Source organism: Melopsittacus undulatus, chromosome 12 (genome assembly GCF_012275295.1).
Source record: "Melopsittacus undulatus isolate bMelUnd1 chromosome 12, bMelUnd1.mat.Z, whole genome shotgun sequence".
Lineage (NCBI taxonomy): Eukaryota > Metazoa > Chordata > Aves > Psittaciformes > Psittaculidae > Melopsittacus > Melopsittacus undulatus.
In genome coordinates this window covers 8,624,976-8,641,902 of record NC_047538.1, presented here as the reverse complement: position 1 = coordinate 8,641,902, position 16,927 = coordinate 8,624,976, and the positions used below count along the sequence as shown (strand labels likewise).

Below are 16,927 nucleotides of genomic sequence, written 5' to 3'. Positions count from 1 at the left end.
TATTTTTCTTAATAATACCTTCAAAGGCAGAAGAATTGCTCGTTGAGCTGCAGTTGACTTGTGTGCTGTGGCCTGGCAAAGGCCAGGCTGCAGGGGAGAGGAGACCTTGCCTTCTGGTGGTGTTACTGGGCAGCCTGGAATGTGAACCATTTTGCCATGGTGTATGGCCCAGCAGAAGTATTTCTAGCAGGAGTAATAGAAGAGGAAGGAATGTGCTGTGTAGATGTATGCATAGAGAGCTCTCCAGGACTAATGTGTCAAGTTCTAGAATCAACTCTTCCAGTTTTACTGTTACATCTCAATGAGCATCTTCATAATCAATAGTGGAGAGTGTCACTGGCCCGCATGCCAGTGTGTTGGGAAAGCGGTGGAATGGAGAGGCAACCACCTGTGGTTGTCCAGAGAGGTGATGGATGCTCTGGAGACACTCAAGGCCAGGCTGGATGTGGTTCTGGACAACCTGCTCTAGTTGAAGATGTCCCTGCTCATTGCAGGCAGTTGAACTGAATGAGCTTTGAAGGGCCCGTCCACCCCAGGCTGTTAAATGATTTTATGATTGTATCATAGGGCCATAGGAACCTTTGTGAATCTGAGTGTCTCTGTAGAACCAGGGTTAGTGGTTTGCACCTAAACTGGTTCTTGTTCCTGCTTTGATGTTGAAATTCCTAGAAGTAAGTGGGACAAGGTGGGTGCTTGGTGCTGTCAGTAGTGCAGGGCAAATGGCAGCAGATGGAATCTCTTAGAGCCCCTGGTTATTACTGTATCTGAGTTGCAGCATTAAACAGGAATATCACCTTGCCTTCTGTTTTGCTGAAATGAATTAACGGACAGGAAATCATGGATTTCCGAGCCCAGCTTTCCCTACGACATTCCTCACTGCAGGAGAATTAAACCGGTGAAAAGGAGTAACAAGAAACAGGTTCTAAAATGCTTCTGTAGGGAAAGAGTGAAACAGCATCAACCTGTTCAGCAGCAGCTCTCCAAAGAAAGGGCTTAGAGACAGATAAACTGGGACTGAGGGAATGGAGAGTGAAGAATTGATTAGTATGTGGTGGGATGCAGTGGAGGCATAATGTCTATGAGAGGTGGCAATACAGTGAGCATCCTGATGACTGCTCTGTAGCACTGGTCCCTGCTGTTGGTAGCCCAGCAGCCCCTGTTGCGGTGGTTTTGGTGTCCATGTTTTCATAACTGGCAGGGGGAGGAATCCACTGAGCACGTCTGGAAGTTCCCCATTAAATCCCTTATTGGGGCATGAATGGAGGGGGGGGATCAGTAAAAACGTTGGAAAGAGATTTTTGGAATTCTCCCCATGGTTTTATTATCTTCATAACTCTCAATGGCCTCACTGTTGGAGCGGCTGTAGTGGGAGTTCCGAACTGGTGGGACAGGGCAGGACTCAAAGAATGCAGCTGCTTTGCCACTGCTTGTACAATACAGCCGGGGCATTGAAAACCATTGCAAAGGTTCATTCTTTGCCCTCTTCTTCCACTACCGCAGAGCGTGCGTAAGCCCTTCCTCGTGCGGGTGACGGGAGCTGTGTGTCCTCGATCCCCCCTTTGCCTGTGCCTGTGCACACTGGCTTTCACTTTAAAGATGACAGTCAAATGCATGTATTGTTCCTGGTGACTGCAGCGTGGTCACAGAGAGCACAGAGGCTCTGCCATTGGGAAGAAATGCAATACCCAAGGAACTGCGGTGGTTGGGGTTGGTGTGGATCTTCCCTGAATCCTTTGCAGTGTTAGGAAGTTGAAATTAGAAGCCACATTAAAGCAAAAAGAAGGGGCTGAGTGCCAGGAAGAGCCGTGTGTTGCACTGACAGCTTCTTTCAAAGTGTTTCCAGGCACAAGTGGTCAGTGCTCTATGATCTGGAAGCCAACAGCTCTCAGAGAGTGTGATTTTGGAAGCAGGGAAGGAGGATTCATTCGGTTCCCTGTGAAATGTGGTTACTTCAAGGAGAGAGGGGAGGCCTTGGGAATGAGCTTTGATCAGCCCAACTGTGTTCCCAAGCATTTCCAAAACTGGCTCCCCGAAGGTGCTGCTGATGGAGGCTGCCATCCCTGCCTTCCTTGAGGAGGGATGCAGGACCTGTGGGAGGTGGTGTTTCTGTTCATACACAGGAGGAGCAGGGGAGGAGACAAATAGAAAATAACCCATGGTGCTTAATGGAAGATCTTTTGAGTTACATACAGAAGGTGACTTGGTGCCTAAGGGGGCTACAAGAAACCTGGAGAGGGGCTTGGGACAAGGGCCTGTAGGGACAGGCCAAGGGGAATGGCTTGAACCTGCCTGAGGGGAGCCTGAGCTGAGCTCTGAGGCACAAGCTGTTCCCTGGGAGGGTGCTGAGGCGCTGGCACAGGGTGCCCAGAGAAGCTGTGGCTGCCCCATCCCTGGCAGTGCTCAAGGCCAGGTTGGACACAGGGGCTTGGAGCAGCTGCTCCAGTGGAAGGGGTTGGAGCTGGAGGAGCTTTAAGGTCCCTTCAACCCCGACCAGCCTGGGGTTGTTCCTCCTCTCGGCAGCACTTCGGTGCCTTCCTCCCTTCTCACACTTTGCTCCTCTGCTGCTCTCTGATTTCTTTCCTTTTTCCTGCCTCAGCAGCTTAAAGACTGATACAAACCCACTCCTCTCCCCCAGCCCTGTGGCTGCGCTCCCCTTCCCTGCCCGTGTCCCAGAGCCCTGCTCGGGTCAGCAGCAAGCTAACGCTTTTGTCAGCGTGATTAATAGCGCTGTGGATTGTCGTTAATTCACTGGCTAATGACTGCAACTCTGGCCGCTCCCGGAGTAATCGGGTGATGTATGTGGGGAGCGCGCACCTCATGGCAGAGGTGAAAATCATTTCGACAAGTCAAATATTGTCACAGGGAACAAATGGCTCTGCCTGTTAATAAAAATTAATGAATTTTTTTACCGCTGGCCTGCTAAATGAAGCTGTGAGGGACTGAGCGGAGGGACAAGCTCGGTGGAATTAAGCGCTTTATTTGATGGTTAAAACTAGAAACATCTTTATTAGGGCTGTGATAGGATGTGGCAAGTGTCGGTGGGGCTGTTGTTTGTGTTGCAGAGAGGTTTGTTCAGGTGCACGGAGGCTTTGTGAAAGTTTGTGGCTGGGTTTGCATGGGGGGAGAAGAGAGGAAACAAAATGGAGTTTAATATGGTACAGTTGTGATCGTAGAATTACTGAATGGTTTGGGTTGGAAGGGACCTTCAAGCTCATCCAGTTCCATCCCATTCCCCATCCAGCCCTATGGTTACATGAGTGTTCAGGTAACTTGGCACTGGCTACCAAGCTCATGGTAGGGAGAGGATGCTCTTGTCTGTGGTGGCTTTGGAGCCTAGGTTGGAGAACAGGGTGGGAGAGGATGAAGTGACCCTATTCTGTCAAATACTTATGGGAAATCTTCTTCAAGCAGGTTCCCCATTCAAAAGTCACGTGTAGAAGAAAAATATGACTTGACCTGTCAGAGAAGTTTAACAGCTTCTGAGTTATACATTTGGCTTATCCAGGGAGCAGGAAAATTGAGGGATTGGAGAAGGAAAACATGGGGAAGCTTTAAAACAAACAGAAGACCTCAGTGTTACTGGAATGGGTGTTCGGTGGCCAGGTTCACTTCACAGACCATGGCTCAGCATCAGTTCTGCACCTTTTGGTCTGGTGTTTTTGGTGTGTCTGCTGCCAGAGGCTGCTTTCCATGCCATGGGGGGTCTGCATTCTGCAGAGATGCTCTGGCAGAGTCTATCTCAGTGAATGCAGGGAGAAATCTGTATGCTACTTTAAAATGCATTGCTTTTCACAACCAGGTGTAGATGCTGTCTTGGGAGATGTAAAGGCTTTCTGTACTTCTGGGCTGTGTTTCCCTTAATGAAGTCTTTTTCCTGTCTTGATTTTAAGTTTAATGTAAACATGTTTGCTGCATCCAGGAGAGTGATCACAAGGGAAGAACCAAGGGAAGCAGAATGCCATTATTGTGATTTTAATCCACTTTATGTGGATACAGCTCTATGGGTAGCAAAGTTTAGCAATGTGTTTAAATCACTGAACAGGAGTGAAAACTTCTTGCATCCGGGATTATTAATTGTCACGTAATTCAGAATGGAGATGCTCTCTTTCAGACTAAACATTAGGCAAAGTCTTGACTGGGTTTGACTCTTAGAGATCCCATTAGCACGTTGACTCCTGTTTCCTATGTGACAATATAGTAATATATGGGATAATGATGTATTGTCCAGGTTCAGTGTTTTCCTTTGAGGTGAAGTGTTCTTCTCTTATGCTTCCAACCATGTGCAGTGCTTCTGAGCACAGGCAAATGAGGGATTTCATTCCAAACATGACCAGTTTAGAATGCCTACAAAAATGTTGGAATCCCTAGTTTATCATTTATTCATTGTCTTGGAAACCATGGGGGTTGTATAAGTGCAGGAGGACAGCGAACAACATCTACTTTCCAAGTGTGTTTTTGGTGTGTGCTTGGGCACTGGGTTTGACATATATTCCATAGCAAGATCTACCCTATTTTGTGAGTGAGAGAGAACAACTTCAGACTTGATGAAGCAATCCCAGATCTGGGGTAAGTGTTACTGTGTTTAAAACCAGATTCTTTGTGGTGCATAGGAAAGGAAGAGCCTGTGTTTTGAAAAGACTTTGAAAGTTTAACATAAATATAAGCTTAATGACGTAGGTAAAAGTACAGTGGTACTTACATAAAAATACTGTATTAACTAAAATGCATTGTAGGTCCATTCATATTTTAATAGCATACCTGTGAGCTTGCAGACAGATACGTGGTGATGGGCAGGAGACCCAGAGCCACATCTGTTCAGTTGTGAGGGGTTTCCTGGTGAGCTGGACAGTATTTGTGGAGTGAATGGTTATTGACCTCCCAAGGTTGTTCCATAAAGTTATGCTGAAATACCTTGAAGTTATTTGGCAATGTTGAACTGAAGTCTTTGGGAGCATTATTAACATATCTGTGCCACTCTTTTTTCTTTCTTTCCATTCTGTTTTCTTTCTTTTTCCTTTGACTTTGTTCAGGAGCTTGGACTTTGTCTTTGAAGAGAGCAATAGTGCTGTATTTTTTAAGAGCATCCATACTGGTTTTTACCTTACATCAGGGCGTTCCAATACGTATCTCTGAGAGAATTGTTTTCAGTGTGGAACTGGAGCTTCTGCCTCTTAAACTCTGGTTTGCTTCATTATGTGGGGTTTTTCCCATTTATATTCTATTCTACTTTATTCTTCTGCAATTATCCTTGAAAATGCTTCTTTAAACTGTGTCAGTTGGGCAGAATGTTCTCAGATATAAAGCAAACAAATACCTGGCTCTTAGAGAGATTTGCCTCACACAGTAAATAACAGCAGGCAGAGCTTCTCCTTCCCGTCTCACTCTAAATCACAGCAGTCTCCTTTGCCATAGCAGATTGACCAGTCCTGACATGCATCTCTTTAACGTGGCCATGTGACTGCGAAAATCCAGGAGCTGAAGAGTTAAGGCACAAATAAAACCTCAAGTTCAGACTGTCAGCTTAGATAGTGCTTAGCAAGGGTCGAGGAAAAAAAGCCAGTTGTGATTTAGAAGAAAAACAGTGAGATTTGACCAATTCCATGGAATACCTTTCTCAGCCCCAGGGCAAGTGGAAGTGGTATATTAACCAAGGAATAGAGCAGAGGAGGAAAAAGGCCAAATCACATTTCTTTGAAACAAAGAGGCTTTTTACCAGGAACAAGCCTTGATAAAAATTACAGTGGCATCGCAAGTCATTTCAGCCGCTCTGCCTCGGGCTATATTAAAACAGTGAGGAAATAGGGGATGCAGCAGCCCTGAAATACAAATACAGTAGTCCCGGGAGTGTTTTTAGTAGAAATAATCCTTTTTAGAATAATGGAGGGGCTTTAAATAGGGCCAGGTGGTGGGTGCAACACCCAAGATGGCTTCAGGAAAGAGTGGAAGGGAGCAGCATAGAGAACCTCTGCCTGGATGTGGGATGTGCCCTGTCCCATCTTCCTCACGCTTCTGCATCTTCCCACGTCCTGACTTAAGGTGGAATCCAATGAAATCAGCTTAAAAATGGTGTTAATGGATCATTCATGCTAATCTGTAAGAATACCTGGCATGATAGGGAATTGAATGGGTCTGGAACTTGCTTGGTATCAGGTGAATTTCAGTTGGAGCTCATGAGATTCCTACTGGTGTATCCATTGCTGCTTGGTTTTTATTATCAGCTCCTTGGGCCAGTGCTGTAACCCATCTGCAGTATGCTCCAGGAACCTGCCTGCTGGATGGTGTGTGTTCCCAAAGCGCTGGGCAAGGATGGGATGCAGTTTACCAGCTCACTGCCATTGGTTGAACTCATCATTCCTGCCCTGTGTTTTGCAGGAAGAGTCTTAGGAGCACTTCTCAGTCAGAAGGGACTTGTAAACAGAGCTCAGTGCAGAAGAGCTCTGGGATTAAACATGGCTTCGTTCTTTGTCGGGTACTTTTGGTTGTGTTACAGAGAGGAAACCTGTCTGGAAAGAGCACTTGAGTGATCAGGAATAAGTGCCCCAAACAGCGGAGGTGCTCACAGTGCCAAGTTATTGATGCCAGGATAGGAAACGTTTTGGGGGGAATAGAGAGATATCACTGCAGAGAAGGGGGCTTAAAAACCCCGCTTGTGTTTGTGGCTGTCATCACTTGTCCCAGTGAAATTCCACTTTTCCATAGTGGTTGAACATGTCTGTGATCCTGCACAATGCAGGTACCTGGAGGAAAGGTGCTTGGCCCCGGTTGTTCCCATAGTGTCATTAACTTGACTCTTAATGGTGGGAAAGCCTTGGTCTGTGTCAGTCTGTCCCGACTTTTCCTCATTGTGGTGTTCGAGGTCTGACAGGTTAAACCTGAGCTGGCAGCTCAATGGGTTTGGTAGAGGTGCATCCCAGCCACGAGGCTCAGGTGCAGTCATAGTGTTGGATTTTTGCAATGCTTCTCCTTCCATACAGCAGCTGCATCAATTTATGGGCAATTACAATCAGTTGGTAATTCCTGGTTTTAATGGTGGTGAAGGAAGGGCTGATAGGATCATGGGGGTCTCTGGATGCCCAGAGGATGCCCAGGACACAGGGAGAACATTCTTACTTGGGACTTTAATTTTGGGGCCACTTAGGCTTGGTAGGCTCTGGAGGCAACTTAAAGATGTGTGGAAGCACTGAACTAAAACTCAAAGCCAGTCAGGGGCTGGCTGTAAAACCCCACAGCATTCCCTGTGCTTCAGAAGCAAACCCATGGAAAGCAGGAAAGCCATTTCCAGTTGGTTTCTGAGCACAATCCTCTGCTCCCAGCTGCTGTCTAATAGGAGAACTTGTTTCTGTGGTTAATGCCTCTCTAGGAGGGAGCTCTTCTCTGTCTCACCAGAGATCTCTCCCTCTAGAGCCAGGGTGCTTTCTGATAACAGGTAAAGCCCTGTGCCCCCCCCCAAAACCTGGGATTAGTGGTGCCTGGGAACGGGCAGCCCAGCCCAGAGCCTTCACACATGGAGGCAGGTGCATCCCAGAGGGGTCTGGGAGCAGTGCTGGTGCAGTGGTGGTGCAGTGCTGGTGCAGTGCTGTATCCTCATCTGTCCTCTGATGTGATGCTCATGAGGTTTGCTGTCATCCGTGCACAGTGGCAGTGCTGTCCTCACAGTGTGCCCATTAACACAGCCCTATCAGACCCCCAGAGGGAGAGGTTCCAGCCTCGTGTGTGACACCCTTTGTGTGTCCTGTTCGGGGCAGGGCTTGGGCAGCCTCCTCTGTACAAAGGGGCATTTTCCTACAGATCTTCACTTGATTTCAGGGCTGGGAAAAACCTTCTCGGGTCACGCTGAAGTTGGTGCAGAAATGTGCGTGAATGTGCTGATGAGGAGCTCCATCGGTCCTACAGAGCTGTGACCAAAGGGGGTTTGTGTTCCACTGAGAGCCTGTGAGCTGGAATGCCTTGAGTTGGGTTAACCCACACGGACACCGTGGGGTGGATCATTTGGGAGCCCCTTTAGCAATCGGGCTGTGCGTTCTGCTTCTGCTACTCACAGTTCAAAAGGATGTGAGAGAATGAACGAGACTTTCAAAGCCTGAATTGTAAAACCTTGTCTGGGCTAATCCATCAGCAAAAATGCAACAAGTTTTACAGGCTGGCTTTAAAATAGAAGAGGTTGGTGGCAGGGAATAGCTTGAAACGCAGATCCAGAAACTGGGGAATTTGTGCATATCTGGATTTAACAAATATCTCTGTAGTGTTACAGCAAATACAATGTGCAGAGCCCAGCGTTACACAGGGTGGTAAAACAGTGAGCAGCAGTTTTTCCCTGCTCCTGCTCTGCTGCTCTCAGTGTGGTATCAAACTGGTGAGCGGTGCTGGGATTGTGTTTGGCCAGGGATGGAAAATCCAACTTATCTTGTGGCATTAAAATGTGCCCCTGTGCCTCTGCAAACAGAGCCCTGCTTTTGACACCCACCTCACGGCTCACTCCTCTGTCCTGCATTGATTCACTGATTCCCTTTCATTCTGTAGAGTCTGTTGACACCGTCCCTTTCCTTCCCTGCCCTCCCTCCCCTGCTCCGTGCCTGGGGTATGTTTGTCTGCCTCATGGTAGGAAATAGAAATTGTTATCGATTAATATTAATATTTAGCATGTTTGTGAAAATGTCTTTTCCCAGTGCTATTAATCTGCTATGTTAATAATGGCAGGACTCCTGTTCTGGACCCTGGGGAACCCACAGTGAGTGGAATGACAATGAGACGGTGACAACAGCCGAAAAGCTTTCGCTTGGCAAAGATGTGAATTCCAATTGCGAGGTCTCCTTTTGGAGACTTGCAAATGCTTTATTCTTGTTCTATGGTTTGACATCCAGGACTGAGAGAAATATCCAGCACCGTTTGTTAGGGTTTGGAGAGCTAGTCTGGTGCATGGATTTATTTATTCTAAATAGGTAACATTTCTCTTACCGGCGAATTTATCTCGCGCTCATTTATAAAGTTCCACTTTAGTGCTTTCCCAGCACAGAAATTTCTCCAGAATTGGGTCATTTCTGTAGTTTTATAGATTTTTAAAGGGGAGGTATTTTGTAGCAGAAAAACCCCAAACCACCGTAAGCAAACCAGCGCGAAGCAATGATGATTTTTCTTTCCAAATTGGAGCATTTTCTTCAGGCTTTCATCTCCCCCTTTCCATTTCTTTGTGGGGTTATTTCTATAGATTCTTCACAAATGTTTGTTACAACTCTGTGTAATACACTGTACATTTCTTGTGACGCTTCGTCGGAGCTATTATGTTGTAAATAGTTTAGAGGCAGAAATCCCAAAGGCTAATATTTTTTCCAGTGGCTTTAATAATATGACAATAGAGGGGTGTTTTTTTGTGCTTAAAAGAACCCACTTTATCGACTGCATCCAAATATCCATCGCATTAATTCTTTAAGGTAGCCTAACTTGCAGCAATGCATCTTGAATTCCCATATAAACCGAGCTGCTGAGGACAGGGGATCAGGTGAAGCATCCTTTTGGACACAACAGCATCCTCTGAGGAGTCTGATTCCAACAGGATCTTATGTGGGAATGTTTTTGATGCCCGGTTGAGTTCAACTTTTACTGGAAATACAACACTGGCATTTAGGGGAGAGGGATTTGGACACTTTCCCTGCTGGTTTTCCTAAAGGAAAATACGTATCAAGGAGCACACTGAAATGCTGCTTCAAGCTTTATTCTTCATTTCTGCCAGCAGAAAACCTTTAAATAAAAGAAAACCCGTATTTTTGTTTTACTCTGAAACCAAAGGCACTTTAAATGCTTCGTACCTGTTCTTCTTACAGCCAGGTTTGGAAGTTACTGGGTTTTTAGGGTGTTTATCAACTAATTCATGTGATAAACTCTCCTGCTCCGTAGTGAGTCACTGTCTGTGCTCACAGCTCGCTCCGGTGTAAGGTGGTTTCTGTTTCTTTTTAGTAGAAGGGCTTTGCTTTGAGAGCTGTAGTTACAGGCAAGAGAAGACAGACCATGAACGTGGAACTGGAGAAAGGAACATACAAGATAATCATGGAAACGCTGTTAGGTTTGGACGTGTTCAGTTATCACAGTCTGTTCCCTTTTCACTCATCCCATCTCCTCCTCACTTACCCCTCTCTGTCTCCATTTCTCAGTAACTGCAGGTTTTGGTGTTCTCTGGGACTAAGCTGTTTTTTAGTGCATTCTACAGCAGTTCTGCACCAGACAGAGGCTCACGGGGGTTTCATGGCATATGGCCTAAAACCTCAGTTTCCAGGATGGGTAATTGGGATGCCAGCCTGGGATGCTCCAGTACAGCAGTAACTGCGAAGGCTTCGTGTTGTGAGAGGCTCACATAGCTTGGTCCCTGCTGGGTTTTTACACAGGGGATGTGTTGAAATGTGTCTCTTCTTTGGGGCTAATTTCCATGATGTCTAAATAAAGATTTCTATGAGCAGTCCTGGGCAGGGTTTGGGGCTGGCGTGAGCAGTGTGGGTTTGTCAGATACCTGACCACGCATTTCCAGGGTCCTGGTGACAAAATCAGCATCTTCTGCTTCTTTTAGATGTGTTTGAATGGGTTGAGGTAGCAGAGTCTCGAGTTTTACACCTATTCAGTGGGGTTTAGCTGGGTGGTTTTCAGAACAAAGCCAGTGCCTGTGCCTGTCGTAGCTGTGTGCACGGAGAGGATGGAATACCAGAGCTTCCCCTGGAGCCATTTTGTTTGTCAGTTAACAACTGTAGCATTGGCGGGTGGGCTTTTCAGATGGTGAAGTCAGGGAGCTTGTGAAAGCCTTTGGGCATATTCTAAAGAAGAAACAGGCTTACTTGACTGAGAAACATATCTAATGTGCTTTATGTATTAGTGTCATCTATTCTTCAAGGCCCAATATTTGGGGGGGTGTGTGTGTGAATCAGCAATAACTGAAAGGGAACTAAAACATGATTTCAAGCTGGATATTTCTAGATACATTTAACATCCATGGAGGAAAATATAGGCAAAACCACAGCAAGTTGTGCAGAATTGCCCATGAACCTGCAGGTTCAATGGAGGATTGCACTGGCAGTGTGATTGTGAGAGGTCAGAGCAGATCGTGCTGCACTCTGGCACAGCGACAGGTTGGCAAAACCACTTCCCATTTGTGACCACTTCCCTCCCTGCACATTTATTGCACTGAGCCTTTTTCCAACTGTAAACCTGGTGAAGACAAAGGGTTTGCATGAACGGAAGAGAAAAAAGACGTTTCCAAGTGTGCACCTAAAGCTGCATTTCCTTTTGCTCCTGCGGCAGTGGGAGGTGTGTGAAGCATCATCATCCATAGGGTGAGGAGCATGTGGAGCACTGGCCCCCCTGCCTGTGGGGGTCTTGCTCTCTGCAGTTTCTGCTTTGGCTGCTGAACGTGCTGCTTTCCAACCAGCATCCACCAGTGATGCTGTGGGTACTTACCAGAAGAGCTCAGGTGGAGGAGATGGGATCTTGCAAGGGATGGGAGGAAAGAGATTGTGTGACCTGCTCAAGAGTCCTAAGTAACTTATTCTTTATTGTCCTTTCTCTACAGCCATTGCAGTTAAATTTGATATTGTCTGTGGAGGGAGGAAAAGCCATTTTTGTGTGGTTGTGAAGCATTTAGCGCTTCAGCCCCATCCATAATGAAAGAGCAGTTAATTCCTGTCACCACAGGTTGGGCAGGGATTTGCATCCTTTCTGCCAGAAGAAAACCCAAATATTCCAGAGATGGTCTCACACTGAATTTTGGGTCTTTGGCTTACAGATACAAACCCTTTCAAGTGTTCCTAATACCATTGAGGGAAGGGGGTTACTAATGTGTTGAGAGGAATGTGCCTTTGTAGGTGACCTGTCCTGCCAACGCTTGGTTATCGTCACCAGTAGAGTGACTGGGAAACCATTCCTAGATGAACTGAATAGCAGAGCCTCACTGAGGGTTGTCTTGGGTGCCTTGACTTGTCTGTTTAGCTGCATCCTGAAGCCTGTGCGAGCCAAGGTGCCAGCTCCTGGTGCTACAAAGGGCTTGGAATGTGTGGCGGTCAGGCTTGGTGTAACCGGTGTCAGGGAGATGCAGCCCAAGCAAGGACTGGGTTTCTGATTTTGCTATTGTATTTCAGCTGTGGCCATCAGGTGGCAATCTGATCACTAGGATCATTCACTGTTCTGAAGTCACTGCTCCAGTGGGTGCTGTTTGATGCTTTCTGGTGTCCTTTGTGACTTGTAGGTGAGTGGTGGCTGCGCCTGGCTGCCAGCTTCCTGCCTGCCTCAGGACAGTGGGAGCATCCAGGCTCATGCAGAACTCCATACAGAGTACAGGATATAGGACAGGTACCTGCAACTTGCCTGAAGTAAACTGTAAATGGGCAGCACCACATTTGGAAGTAATGAAGCCAGACGGTTGGTGGTGGTTGTTAAGCAGGTACTTGCTTGATGTAAGTATTTGCACTCTGAGCTGAATGAGGCTGTCAGAGCCTTTCTGGAGTCAGAGATGCTCATTGGGTTGTCTGTGAGTGTAGATGAAGTTTAATCGTTTCAGATAATAGACATTTCCATAGGAGAATATTATCTAATATTAATAAACATCTTAAAAACTAAACACAAACCCCACAACCCCCCCAGAATCTCACATCATGTTTCTTCTACCACCATTTCCTTTAACATCAGACTTTCTTTTTGCTTTATTACAGCTGCTAAATAGATTATTCATGAGGTCTCTCACCACTACTAAAGCATCACTCTCATTGTTGCCAGAACCTCATTGGTGTCACACAGATTTTAAGCCTAAGCCCATATCTGATTATCTGTGGAAGCAACTTTTCAATGGGTCTTTTTATGGAGTGATTTTCCTAGTGAGCTTTGAAGGACTAATTTTAGTTTCATGACAATCACAGTAAGGTCAAGTTGTATTTCTGTACTGCTTTTCACATAACCAGACATCCCAGAGCATTGTGGTACTTGCTGTTAGAAGAGGGGCAGATGTAGGACAGTGTGGTTGTCACCAGTGGATGGCCACGTCCCACACAGAGCTCTCGAAGAGCAGCCAGCAGACTTGTAATGGTAGAACTGGAGGTTGTTCCTGAAGAGCAAGATGTTCCCTGGGGTTTTAACCACTTGTGTTACCTCTGGGCACAGGAATGGCTCTGCTAATAATCATAGAATCAGACTGGTTTGGGTTGGAAGGGACCTTAAAGCTCATCCATGTTCAACCCCCTGCCCATGGGCAGGGGTACCTTCCTCTAGGTAAAAGGTAATGATCTGTTTGATAGTGGGGGCAAACCCAACGTGCATGCACATATGTAGATATATAAGCATTTGGTGATTCTGCTCGCACAGGTGCCATATGGGGTATGTCTTGTATCAGTTACCTAGAAGTGTTCTGTCTCACTGTTGTTTTACATTGGAGTCAGTCCCTGATAACTGATTTTAGCAACTGAAAAGGCAGAAGGAGGAGATTACCTGTGAGGTCAGTCTGATGTGGGTTCAGCTCCCCATTAGAATCGAATCAGAGCTGGCCCAGTTGTCCCATAGAAGGGAAGACATCCGCAGTGTTCAGTAGTGAGGTGCCTCTGTTCCTGTGTCATTCAGGAATTTCCACAGGTCGTGCTCCACTAAACCTGGTTTTGCTTTTCAGCTCAGTTGGAATTCCTGTTCCTTAAGTGCAGGAGAGGCTAATCACAGAGTACAGAATCATTTGACTTGCTAATACTGGGAGAGAAAACATTTACAGCAGCCACAAGTATTTCAGGGCTTCGGAGAGCTTGTTCTGGTGATGTGTTTGAGCAGGGAGGACTGCACTTCTTACCAGGGACAACAGATGGGAGCTGGAGCAGGAGGATGTTGGCAGAGGAATCCCAATCCCACTCCTCAGTCGGGTCTGCCACCGGCTTCCTCAGGCACGAACTCAGGGATGTCTTTATTGGGCATAAGGCAAATAAACCCCAGAGGAGGGGATGCCTTGCACATGGGGTGTGTTCTGAGGGTGGAGAGGAGCCCTGTGTGTGTGTGTGTGTGTAGTATGTACACCTGGAGCAGAGCCTCGGCTCTTGTGGCTCCCGTTTGGCAGCAGGAGGTGCCTCATGGTGCGGTGTGAGCTGTAAGTGTGGTTGGGTGCTGCTTCCCCCCATGCCATCGGGGTCAGGCATTAACATGCACTGTGGGAGTCCGCTCGCTGCTGCGGGGCCCACAATGAGGCGGTTGTTGGACTTGTTATCATAGTGGAAACTACTGTGCAATGAAAGCACAGTCATGCTGCCTCATGTTTAATTGAGAGATGGCAAATCTGTTCCCAAAATACTTCAGCTCCTTGTATTGTATGACAAATGTGTTTTTCTTTTCCCCTTCTTCTGTTTCCCTTCCCCCCAACCCCCCTTTTTTTTCCTTTTTGGATGAAAAAAAGCTCAGTTTTCATTACATATGAATGTTGCAGCTTAGCAATTGACTCCTCTTGGAAAAGTCCCCAAACATTATTACCCTCTGAGTCTACCACTCTCACTCTTTCAGCTTCCTCTCTCTGCTGTATTTCAGGCTGCCTTGGGCTTGGGTTTGTTCCCCCCTCTTTTCACTTTAGCATGTTCAGATATGATTTTGTACTGTGCTTCTCGAGCTTGTTTCATGTTCCCACTGGCATGGTCAGAGGTGGGTTCTGTAGGAGCTGGTCAGCAGGGATGCTTCACATCCAGAGGCCATGTCCAGAGAAAGGCCCTTCAAAACTCTATTTCTGTTAGTGTGGGACAGTCAGAGGCCTGGTTCTCAGTTTATTTACCCTGAGTTCCTCTTTACCAGGGCTCTGGTGACTATTCACAGTAAAGTTCATGTTAGGAAGTGCTGGAGTCCTGAAAGATGCTTCCAGAACATCACCACTTCCTGATGGGAGCGCTGGAGAGTTTCCTGTTCTTTTGGCTTTGTTGGGTTAATCCGTTTGTTTCTAGTTTATGAGATGTTGTGAGGAACAGAAGGTGTGCAGTGTTCCAGGGGTTTCTCTTTGACCGTTGTAGCTGTTGCACATGAGATCCTCATCCTATGGAGTTGACAGGAACAATATCTGTGCTGTGGTAGCTTAAAGCACTCATCGGAGGACATGGTAGTCTTAAAGCAGTATTACAGACCAGTGCTGCACTTGGATAGGTGCATTGCCGAGGGGTGGCTGCCAGCCGTGCTTCTGTTGCGTGATGCCTTGACCTCAGGAACTCAGTGGGCAGACAGTTGTTAAGTCAGGTTTTACCTTAATTACTCTTTATTTTCTCTACAAAATATACTGAGCCAGTTTGAACCATAGGTGGTTACAGGGAACCTGGAGCAGCTCTTCCGTGTTTTCTTCCCTCTTTCCTTTAACTAAAAGGCATTGCCTGCAGTAGCCCCAGTCCCATATAACGTGGCAGGCCAGCAGTTAGCTTCCATCCCACCCTTGAGCAGCAGAGCAGGTTGTGCCACCAGCGTGAAGGTTCTCACCTCAGCCCTACCTGAGTCCTGTAGTGAGGGTTATCCTTAGAGCATGCGAGCTCAGCTTTGTGAAACGTTGTCCCAGGAAGAGATTAACCAATGTTCACGTGGGTATTTCAGTGTGTTTTCTGCTGTTTCCCCTTTCAGGTGACAGCGAGATTGTAAATAATATGTACGAGACCGACCCTGATCTCCTTGCTGGCGAAAGCGCAGAGGAGGAAACAGAGGACAGTATTATGTCCCCCATTCCTGTCGGACCTCCATCACCCTTTCCCACCAGTGAGGACTTCACTCCCAAGGAGGGTTCACCTTACGAAGCTCCCGTCTACATTCCTGATGACATTCCAATCCCACCAGATTTTGAACTCAGAGAATCTTCGATTCCAGGGGCAGGGCTAGGGATTTGGGCCAAAAAGAAGATTGAAGTTGGGGAAAGATTTGGACCCTATATGGCAGTACAGAGGAGCACATTAAAGGAAACAAACTTTGGATGGGAGGTAAGCGCCTTGAATGTGACAATCACATTCATTTGTCTTCTGTGCAAACTGTTCATAAAGCGAGACCGAGCCCTGCCTGGCTGAGGACAGAAGCAGTGACTTTGCTAATGCCATATTCCCTGTGTTATTTTGCATCCCCCGTTACATGCAGGATTTACAAAGCAGCAGAAATCCTTTTTAAGATAGCTTCTTGGGCTGCAGATGCTGCTCCAGCCCCGTTTGGAAGGGTGGTTTAAATGCTGTTGGGTCACTTCTTAAAGAGCTGGTCATTTTCAGGTTGTGTTCAGGACTTGTCACAGTGGAAGGAATCTGATGAGTCGCATCATGTTCTGTAGTTGGGTGTGTTACCTTTGACTTCCCATCCATGTTAGCTGTGCTGCCGTTATTAACTGCCCATAGAGAAATAGCATGTATCCATTAACACCTTAGATGTTCTGGAGTTCTTGTTCTGCAGCAAAGATAAAGCAATGTGAAAGTCATTATTCCCTAAGAGCTGTTATATACTGGAGTTATATATTCCTGTTAATATACTGGGAGTAGTTGCCTGTTGTGGGGAGGATACAGGTCTGCGGCAGCTTGAGATTTCCTCTTGTAGTAGTCGCTTTAAGGTGTGTGTGGAACTAAGCACAATTCTCCTCTAGGCATAGGCAATATTGATTATTTGTAGGCTGCAGTGTGGAAGTGGCTCTTACAGAAAGGTGAATTCCCTTCTTGGAGGTGGCATTGTTGGTTCTGTGTGCTTTTAAAGCCTGAGTTTTGGAGCCTGGTGCTGTCCTCCTTGGCTGCTAGACGTCAGATCAGATTTGAGTAACGCACATCTCTTGTTCTTCTATGACCTTGGTGAAACTTTGTCCTTGTTTTATATTTCTGATAAGAGTCTCTATTTACATTCATGCTTTAAGAAACATTCCCCATACCCACTGCCCTGAATGCCAGCCCTGATAGAAGCCATATCTGTTCACTCACACTCCACATTGACTTTGTGATACTGCTTA

General features: G+C 46.6%; 1 protein-coding gene across 1 annotated transcript in view; it reads left to right on the top strand.

The window, feature by feature from the left end:
- The first annotated feature begins 15,590 nt into the window (after window positions 1–15,590).
- PRDM16 (PR/SET domain 16) overlaps window positions 15,591–16,927 on the top strand; it is a 151,970-nt gene continuing 150,633 nt past the window's right edge. Inside the window, exon 1 of the mRNA XM_005143254.2 lies at window positions 15,591–15,932. Within this exon, the coding sequence (XP_005143311.1) occupies window positions 15,606–15,932 (327 nt within the window). The 5' untranslated portion in view covers window positions 15,591–15,605. The remainder of the gene's footprint in view (window positions 15,933–16,927) is intronic.